General features: G+C 33.5%; 1 protein-coding gene across 2 annotated transcripts; it reads right to left on the bottom strand.

The window, feature by feature from the left end:
* Window positions 1–215: 215 nt before the first annotated feature.
* LOC133822928 (rhamnogalacturonan I rhamnosyltransferase 1) lies at window positions 216–4,562 on the bottom strand. 2 transcript variants are annotated; one of them, XM_062255397.1, is made up of 9 exons: window positions 4,360–4,562; window positions 3,823–4,251; window positions 2,780–2,847; window positions 2,618–2,706; window positions 2,361–2,523; window positions 1,689–1,978; window positions 1,189–1,393; window positions 885–1,042; window positions 216–810 (listed from the first exon to the last, which is right to left on the bottom strand). In XM_062255397.1, the coding sequence occupies exons 2-9, from the start codon at window positions 4,070–4,072 to the stop codon at window positions 537–539; spliced, it is 1,497 nt and encodes a 498-aa protein (XP_062111381.1). In that variant the 5' UTR covers window positions 4,073–4,251; window positions 4,360–4,562; the 3' UTR covers window positions 216–536. The 2 variants fall into 2 exon arrangements, with proteins under 2 accessions (XP_062111381.1, XP_062111380.1); XM_062255396.1 differs by having other exon boundaries at window positions 4,367–4,562.
* Between the last annotated feature and the right edge of the window lie 6,106 nt (window positions 4,563–10,668).

Genomic DNA, 10,668 nt, shown 5'->3' with positions numbered 1-10,668 from the left:
TTTTGGCCATTTTACTCTGTACTACGCTCCATACTTGTTGGTGTACGGATATGACTCCTAGTTTGTTTCTAATAGGCAGAGTAGTATATCTTATGCTTTGTGTGAATTGAAATTCTTTGTCCCCTGTTCCTAGTTTATGATACAAATGAGCTATCATTGCATTGCATAGTAAAGCGCGAGAAAATAGTACGGACAAGTAGTGCCCAATCCCATCAAACATGCCCTCATGAAGATCAACTGGGGCTAAATTTTCAATTCTCGATTATGTTGTGTAAAATTGAAGTGCACTTTTGAACACTCATGAATAAACAAATATATAGGTATAAACACGAAGGAAAAAAAATGGAACACCACAACTTAGATGCTCAAATGTGAACTCAATCATCCTTCCTTTTAATAGCATTTCCTACAAAACTCTTGGGTGTGGGTATACAGGGTAATCAAAGGCTATCTCTGTTAAAAGATGTAGGTTGTTTTAACCTACTGTGTGGAAACCCTTACGTGGTATCAATCCATTACTTTGGTTTTGCTTGCAGTCACCCAATTGCAGTTGAGTTATCAGGGCTGAGCAAGTCATCGCAGCTTGTTCTCTCACACAAGCATTCTTGAGGATTTGCATAAAAATAATCTTCCTCCTTTGGCTTGTCTGCAATTACTCTGCGTTGACTTGGCTGTCCCATCCTTTTCTCATGTGCCGATTGAACAGCAACGGCAAACTCATTCAATGATAATGTCCCATTTTGTTGCATATCCAACAACTCCACAAGTTTTCTCCGATCTAGTAAGACAGTTCTTTTGAACCCCAGAAACCTGCAGGAAATGTCATTAGGAGTAATGTCCCATTTTGATCACATAAAACCCATGTTGAGAAAGTTCTTACACACCTACGGTGACCTTCAACAAGTTTAGCCATGTTCCCATCGTAGGTTGGAATGAATGTGTTGCTGGCTACTGAAACCATAAAATCTAAAGCAGCCATCTGAGATGAATGATTCTGAAATTGTTGCAACTCCTCAGGGGCAAGCAACATTTCCTTTTTAATCTGAGACAATTCATGATAATGAGGTATGAGATCTTAAACAAACAAAAACACCAAAAGCAAACTAACTACTGTCAAGAAGCTTATCCTTAGCTGCTTAACATTTAAGGGAAAAAACAGTAGCAATCATACTATGAGGACAAACTCACAATTTGTGGAAATGCAGCTCTTAGCCCTGCAAGTCTCCGTTCACTACCATAGATCTCACCAGCTGCTATATAGATCTGTGTGTCCCTGTCAAATCCCAATGCTTGCAAAACTCTTGATGCCTCCTCTGGTGTCAGAGGGCACAAACCTTGCGACCTTCTCAATTCAGAATCTATTTCTTTATCTCTCCACCAGATGTATGCATACCTGAATAAAAGGTTCAATCAGGTGGAAATTAGAAATATGACAGAAAATCATGCACTAATTTCAGTTTAACATATACATTAAAAACTGCTCTGCCAAGTGCCTTTACATGAATGAAGAACTATCATCACTAGTCAGCTAAGCCTAAAGGCTTTATACATGATCGTGCTGATTACTTCAACCCATGCATGCTTTCAAGCAATTGTTATATAGAAAGCATAACATTTCAACAAACAAAAAATCACTTTCAGTTCTTAACTGAGAACTCCAATCGCAATGCCTTCTATATACGACATACCTCATTTGTTTGAGCTCTTCAGCTTCTTTCTCTGAACAACCACGAGTACAGCCTGAGAAAGCCAACATGTCCATTTCATATCTTAAATGCAAAGCCACAAAGGGCCCATTTTCCTGAAGTATCCGAACCAATTTGTATCCCAACGTCTCAATCTGGGGAGTGAATTTTAGAGCCTGGAAATTAACACGACACCTAAGTTTCTGAAGATCAAGAGCAATCCAATTGTTTGCCAAACGTGCATCTGTCTTGTTGAAATGCAACACCCTATGCTTCTTGAAGAGTGGCAGAATCTGTTTATCCAAATTTAGTTTTATAAGAAAAATGAAAAAGAAAGAAAGGGCTGATGCTTCATGCCCTACAGCTTTGGGTAACTTTCAATAAAACTATTTGGAAATGTATGTGATGCTTTGGTTACTACATCAGTTACAATCACAAGGGGGTTTTGATGGAGCAGCTCAGTTGTCATACCCTCTCCTAATATAGAGACCACCAATCTCCGGACATATGAAACTCAAATATCCAAACAAATAATATACAACTTTTGAATTTGATACGCATCATCAACAGCCATCAGCCAGTTCGTGAATGATGAACCCATATCACAAATGCTATGATGAATATAAAAAAAAATAAGCATATTGAAAATTGACAGAAAATTTAATAAAGTATAACCTGTTGCAAATAGTAGGTTTCGTTTGACCAACTAACAGGAGGCATTTGAAGGGGTTTGTGACCGTGTTTCCTATTAAACCTCTTAGGCAGTCTTCTGACAATACGAACTTCATCTCTCAGTGAATCAATGAAATGCCTCACATCAAATATATCTTCAAAATTACTGAAAAAAAAAACCAAGAGTTTACAACTCCAAAGAAGCCATGTAACAGAAAGATTAAGCCAAGTACTCAGCATCTATTAAACAAGGATAGTACCTAGGATCAGCCCAGAAAGATGTCTTATCAAGCTCTGGTACAACCAATGTAAGATTCAAAAGCCGAGCAACCGTCACCATATCACAGATCTAAAATGCAAAATTGCCTGTCAAAACTAGAGGTAACAGAAAAGAAAATATAAAAGAATGAAAAATTACAAACCGCTGCACGCATTTGATTTAAGCCCCCATTACAGGACACCCTGAGAAAACCATTACTTTTATATTTTCCTGCAAAACTCAGAACTCAAGACCTTAGTATTCACCCAAAAGAAAATGAGTGAAAAATAGATCAATCTAAAATATAGAATTCAATAAAATTTCATGGAGCTTTATCTTATTTACACAAGAAAATCTTCCATCACTGATGACCACAAAACAAAGTTTTCTCTGGTATGACCAATCCCTCTTCAAACAAACATGCTTTTCTTTATAAACAATCAATACACCATGAATTCATAAAAATTACAATAAAAGAAACATGATTTTCCTGATAAAAACTAATATTCTGTCAGGACTAAATTTGGAGTAGGGGTAAGTGAAAAATATTTTTATTCACACTGAAACTTTGCAACTGCCTTCCAAGATGTGAACCTATGTGGTTTCACATTCTTGTTGCCAAAATGAAAAACAGAAGAAGAGGATGTTGGAAGCTCTGTCAGCTCCGTAGACTGTTAGCTTTTCTGACTTTCTACCTTCCCTGATTACATAATGGGCTTCAGGGTCTTTCTTGATCTATGTTTAGTGTCCAACCACCAAAATTAAAATCTCATCGTCTCATCACATGCCATCGCTAGTCAGCCTATAATAGAGGCTTGACTTTTCAGCTAAACTATCGAAAGTAAAATGATAGCCAGGGGCCAAGGGAATTGTGCAGTGAGTTTCAAAATTTTTGAGTTATTAACCATTCTTTTACACATACATTCTCTAGAGTTAGCATGCACTTAACCTACCAAATGAGGTCTTAACCCACGAAAATAATTATTGAGCAAAAAAATTCTCTTCTCCAATAAAAACTGTTCTACCTTACATGGTCCTAAATTAACATTAAATATTCAACCTTAAAAAGTTCCTTTTCTCCATCTCTAACTGGATTTTCACACCCCAAATGAAAAACAAGTCCATGTACACTATTTACATTCTTAACTTTCAAAAATCAAATTAATGCATTAGCGTAATTAAAAGAGAACATTAAAAAAAACTCACTTGCTGGAAGAAGAGGTGGTGGTGATTGAATGGCACGCGGAACCATGGCAATCTGAGATATCCGATTCGTTATATTGGTAAAAAAATGTGGATGCCATAGCTCCCCAACGGCCACGAGCTGAACCAAACACGTCCATAGCAAAATGCTGGAGCAGACACGAATGAACCAGACCTGTAAACGGGTCCTGGGAATCACCGGAGCCGGAATCTTATCGCACCGAACCGGAATGCCGTCAGATCTAACCTCCATTTCTCTAATACACACCACATCGCCGTCTCATCGGCTAATTATTCCCAAAAAAAATTAAAATAAAAATTCACTCCGATCCAATTCAATGCACCACTCCAATTACCCAAATTCCCATTCACATTCCAAATCAGAACCACATAAAAAGCCCTATCTTCAATTCATCCCCCAAAGTCCAAAACCTTCAACAACAAAAATAATGATAATCAGCTTTCCAAAACAAAACACAATCAAACAAACTAATGAGAAAAATTAGAACCAAAAACAGAAAGAAAGAAAATCTCGACAACCCATTACAAGAATCAGTCGAATGCTTGGTGTGATTTCCTTTTCCGGAAAATATTAGTTTGTTTTTGCTGCCAATATAAAACTATAAATAAAATGAAAAAAAAATGGTGTGTTTAGTTTGGGTGTGTCTCTTATTTTAGTTGGTTAAATGGTTACACTAGACTCAGGCTTTTCAAGTAAAAATCACGGGAGAAAGGGATCTCCGCCCTTCTCATTTCTGACTAATCCCTTTTTTTAAAAGAAAAAAAAAATTAACTATTATTTAGTTTATCTACTTTGTACAAAATTAATGACTATACTTCCAAACATTTGTTTATTTCTGTCACAATAATTGCTCTATATATGTGCCACAAAAATAAAATTGTCCGTAGAGAAACAGGAAAAAATCAAAATTAACTGATGCAACTTTTGAATTTTTTTGTTTCCTTTTACAAAATTTTTAAATAAGCACAAAAAACAAAAATAATAATAAGTGAATGTCAGATATAGCCAAATAGAATTCATGTCCCTCCATTTCTATATCATCAGCTTCTAATAATAATTTTTTTTTGTACCTTAACCATTATAATAATAAAAATAAAAAAAAGCAATTAAACATATGTTACATTCCATAATTTTTATGTATATTTATGTAAGGTTTGGATTGGTTCTATTTTTAGGGTTGATATTTCATTAAAAAAAATGGTTCATTGGCAAAATAGAAAAGGTAATTTATAAGAAAAGATTTTATATTTATTAAACATTGGCAAATCAATTTTTATTGATTATGCTTAACGACATACTAGATTATGATCAACATTATACTTGGCAAAGTGGAAAGATTATTTTATAGCGTAATTTTAAGCATAAACAACTTTACACATTCTTATCGCCAAAAGAAATAATTATAAGTTTTTTATTATGGTCATTTATTTGTTCATATATTGTTTGTCGTTTGATGTTATTTTGAATAGGAATGAAAATAAAAACAAGCATATAATCTTTTTATTTATTTTTTGACATTTTAAAGAAGCCAACTCTTTTAGAAAATTGGTCAATAATGCTACTAATAATAAATTTTAAGAATAAAAGAAACATAGCTCGACAAATTTCTCATTGTTAACAAAGGTGGATTCAAATTTGGCTCATACCCTAATAAATATTTAATTTTTTGGTTTTTCAATATTTTGTAGTGCTTTTTTTTAAATGACGATTATATATATATAGCTTTGTAATGCTTATTTTGTTTTTTACAAAAAAAAAAAGGAAACTATAGATTAGCTTTGTTGTGGTGATTTTTCAAGTACTAAAAGAAGGCCAGCGTGTATTGTATTGTAATGGCCACTACAAGTCGAATTATTTTTATTTTCATTTTGAATTATGTTCCCAAAACTTACCTTTCACGAGAGGATTGCCTAATTTGTTCAGTGTGTGGAGAAGGAGCCAACAAAAGTGGCAAAGCAATTATGTTGTGGAACGTGTATAGGTAAAGGGCAAAGATGTTATGCATGCTGATATAATATTTTTATATATATAATTATTTATTTATTGTATTTATATATACTCACTTTAACTAAGATTTATCATTTGAGAGTTAATACATATTTAATGACAATTATTGATATTTAATTATTGTTCTTTGAAAACAAAATTATGTCATTTCAAATTTTGATTTCTTCACGTTCGGCTCGCTATGTGAATAATGATGATAAAAGATTGTGGCCTTGTTCAATCTTCTAATGGATTCAAAAGAAGATTCCAAATTAACTCTTGTATAGGGAAATTTTAATCTGTATGACGTGGAATTTGAGGTGGGATTGAAATTTTGTAAATTTATTATCATTATTATTATTATTATTATTATTATTATTATTTCAGTTTCACTGTCCAAAAAAGTATTTGTTTTGGTTTTCATTTTTAGATGATCACACTATGTTTTGCGTCCTTTCCTCACGGTGACAACGAGTCAAGCTTAGGGGCAATAATAAGAGTAAATAAGGGTTTGATTGGTTCGCGATTAGAAAACTGTATTTTTAAAAAGTGGGATTCTGAAATGAAAATCTGAATTTAGTGACTGAAAACATGTTTCTGAAAATGTGATTGGTTCAATGTCAGTAAACTGTTTTTTAGTTTTACAAAACTGAATATGTGATTGAAATTAAATTTGAAAATATAACAGAAACTGAATACGTGATTGGTTTAGCTGAAATTAAAATTTAATTATATTGATAAATTAAAATTTAATAATAGTGCATTAATTAAATTCATAACAATATTGCATTTTCATTAACTTTGATTTTTTTTATATTAAAGTTATATTTTTTAGGGCATAATTGATTAGTGATTTAAAAATTGTATTTTGACAAAGTATGATTCTGAAAAAAGAATATAGATTTAGTGTCTGAAAATATATTTATGAAAATGTGATTGAATGTATTGTCCGTTAATTATTTTTTAGTTTTATAAAATTGAATAATTTTTTAGTAGAAAATCTAAAAATTGAATATGTAATATATATTTTTTATTTTTAGTATAATAATAATTGAAGTGAAAATATTTTTTTATTTATTTGTTGTAATTTTTATTTGATCAATGATTTTTTTTAGCAAATATATTATAAATTAGAATTAAATTATATTCTATTATATGATTTTATAATTAATTATTTTACTAAATTTATATAGATAAAAATTTTAAGAAGTAGATTATCTTGTAAAAATGACAAAAGAAAAAAAATCAAGACTATAAGAAAAATAAAAGAAAATTAACAAGAAAAAAAATATTTTTTAAAATAATAAGATTATTCTGAAAACAATAAATTTTTGTTTTCAAAATTCTTCAGTAAAATTGAAGTTGTTTTTGGAATTAGTTTCCAAAAACATTTAACCAATTATGTTTTATTTGTAGGTCCCATTTCTTTTAATTTTTGAAAACATAAAATCATTCTTTAATACTATTCCAATCATGCCATAAATATCTTAAAACATTTTGGTATGTACAGCCTTGGGTCGTTGGTCCCAAATTCAATTTGTTTCATTTGAATTAAAGTGCTCAAGCTTTGTCAATTGTTGTCATCATTAAAATGAAACCAAATGGCAACTGTGTGATGTGGTGTCCCAAATTGTCATTTAACTCAAGACTTTTTTTTTTAATATATAAATATCGATAAGATAATTAATATGTACTGTATATCACGTATGAACCAACTGCATTTAATTTAGCTATTGACTTCCTCCACGTCTAAAAGTTGAGTCTATTATTAAATGCCATATTTGTTGTCCCAATTAAAAAAAAAAAGGGCAATATATTTAAAAAATAGGATAATTTATATTACAGTTGTCAACGGAATAGAAATTGTGGTGAGTGACAGAGTGAGGTCATTGCTGATGCCTCCTCCTCATCCTTGAACAGCGTTCGTAATTATACATTAGACCTTTCTTTTTTTTAAGGGAAGATATTCATTAAACTAACAAACAATTACAACAAAAAAGGCAAGGCAAGTCCGTCTCATAGATCAAACGAGCAGCAAAGGGCAGTATCCCATTCCACATGGCTGAAACTTTGTTATTCAAAGCAATCTTAGCTAACCAATAAGTGAGAAAGTTAGCATCTCTACGCTCAAAACAAAATTCTAACTAACCTGAATAACAACTTAAAGATAAAATATTCAAAATGGTTCCTTCAACATCACTACTGCAACCCCTGTCCTTTCTCTTCAGAAGCTGAATTGCATGGAAGCAATCGATTTCCAACCAAAATTTTTCCAGATTGATCTCAGCAATAAGTTTAAGGCTAGCATGCCTTTAACTCATCAGCATCCAGCGGAGACAGAGGAAGATCAAAAAAATCAAATATATAGCAACAAGCATCTGATCTTGGGAGTTTTGGACCACAACACAAGTGCAGCTACAATATATTGGGACTTATGACAGATCCCTGCATCAGATCTTGGGACTTATGACAGATCCCTGCATCAACAATATATTAATTATTGCATACATCCATGGTAGTAAGGAATTCATTCTTATTAATAATAGAAGATGATATTCATCAATAGAAAATAAAATTGGAACAAAATTACCGATCAATTTTTCTGGTTGGGTCGCGGACAAGGTCGCTCTCTTTAAGACGTTTCGCGGCTCTGCCCTAAGTGTGCACGACAGTCTATCAACCACGTCGTCCCCAGGATAAAACAGCCTCTGTACGATTCCTTCCTGCACCGAGAAGATCGTTCTTGTACACCCTTATAAAAAAGCTCTGAGAAAATTTGTAGAACCAAGAAAGAAAAAAGACTGAAAAAAAACGTTTTAAGATTAATTTAATTAATAAAATAATAAACGTTTAGTAACCTTTGTTGAAAAAATTAAAAATTAAAAATACGACACCACACCACCAGCTCAGCTCGGTCGGACGGCCGGCGCGCGCGCGCGGTGGTCAAGTGTGTGAGTCCTCACCCATGCGCACAAAACTGGGTACCCCTTGGGGCACACCCCAAGACATAGAATTTGTAACTTATATACACTCCTTGAAGAGTGTTTCAACTCCATGTGGGATTTTTCCCATATCACACACAACTATATATTTTTTCAATTTTTAACAATTCACAAAAGAAAGTTCCAACAATCCCCCACTTGAATTTTTAAAAATATTTTCTCGAGCAATTTCATAATCTATAAGATTTTCCATAAACAAATGTATCTTTAGATTTGAACATTTGCGTAGTGAATACGATTTAGATTATATTAGAGTGATCTAAATCTAACATCGTACCATGCACCAACCTTTCAAGGGTGTAATAAAAAAAGCTCGTGCGTTAATGGTCATGCACGTCTATCCCAGTATAGTGAATGCTCTAGAAATTTTGCCCAAATTCCATAGGAAGCGGCCCCACTTCCACATTCACATAGGTGAGTCTATCAAGAGTACTCCTGTAGCTCGGTACTCCACTCCACATAGAGTATAGATCTCATTAAGAGTTTCTATTAACTCATCCTCTCATCGCTTCAGGAATTCATGCTTCTATTTGCCTTAATGGAAATAGCATGATTCAACTCATATCACTTAACAACTTGTTATTACCCATTGAACCTAGTTCTTGGGATCTCCAGTCTTTAGGTTGGGTTACCATCATGAGTGATTCATCATTCTAAGGGCAATAGTCCCATTCCCTTCGATGTTTTATGGGCTTTCTCTCTAGCTAATCCTTTCGTCAAAGGATCTGCTAAGTTATCATCAGTGCGTACATGATCCACTCTAATAGCTCATGTTGAGAGAAACTCTCTAACAGTACTATGCTTACGACGTATCTGTCGTCTCTTACCATTGTAATAACGGTTCTGAATTTTTGCAATAGCCGTGGTACTATCGCAGTGGATCAACACAGCTGGTATCAGTTTTTCCCATAAAGGGATCTCAGCTAGCAGGCTTCTTAGCCAACCTGCTTCTTCACTAGCTGTAGCTAGTGCTATCATTTCAGACTCCATGGTGGATTGTGCCAAAATAGTCTGTTTCTTAGATTTCCAAGAAACAGCTCCACTAGCTATACTAAAGATATAGCCACTTGTTGCTTTGGAGTCATCAGACAGAGAGTTCCAGTCTGCATCACTGTAACCTTCAAGAACAGCTGGAAACTTCTGATAATGTAATCCAAGGTTCATGGTTCTCTTTAGGTATCTCATGACCCTTTCAATAGCATGTCAATGCTCTATACTAGGTCTGCTAGTAAACCTTCACAATAATCCCACGACATAGGCAATGTCGGGTCTCGTACAATCAGTGGCATATCGAAGACTGCCAATGATGCTCGCATAGTCAGATTGTCTTACACTGTCACCAGTGTTCTTAAATAACTTTACACTTGGATCATATGGTGTGCAAGCAGGTTTACAATCAAAGTAATTGTATTTCTTTATAATCTTCTCAATATAGTGAGATTGATCCAAAGAAATTCCCTTTTCGGACCTAGTAATCTTAATACCAAGGATTACATTCGCTTCTCCGAGGTCCTTCATATCAAAGTTAGCACACAACAGAGATTTCACAGCATTCATAGCATGGATATTCGAACCAAATATGAGCAAGTCATCCACATATAGACATACAATAGTGCAAATGTCATTATCAGATTTATAATAAATGCATTTGTCACTTTCATTCACTTTAAATCCATGTGAGATAACTAAATTGTCAAATTTCTCATGCCATTGCTTAGGTGCCTGCTTAAGACCATACAGAGATTTATCTAACTTGCAAACCTTATGTTCCTGGCCATGGATTACAAACCCTTCCGGTTGATTCACATAGATCTCTTCTTCTAATTCACCATTCAAAAA

The sequence above is a fragment of the Humulus lupulus genome, chromosome 3, assembly GCF_963169125.1.
Source record: "Humulus lupulus chromosome 3, drHumLupu1.1, whole genome shotgun sequence".
In the NCBI taxonomy this organism is placed as follows: Eukaryota; Viridiplantae; Streptophyta; class Magnoliopsida; order Rosales; family Cannabaceae; genus Humulus; species Humulus lupulus.
The sequence above is the reverse complement of the archived record's forward strand: the minus strand, read 5'-3'. Positions and strand labels throughout refer to the sequence as shown.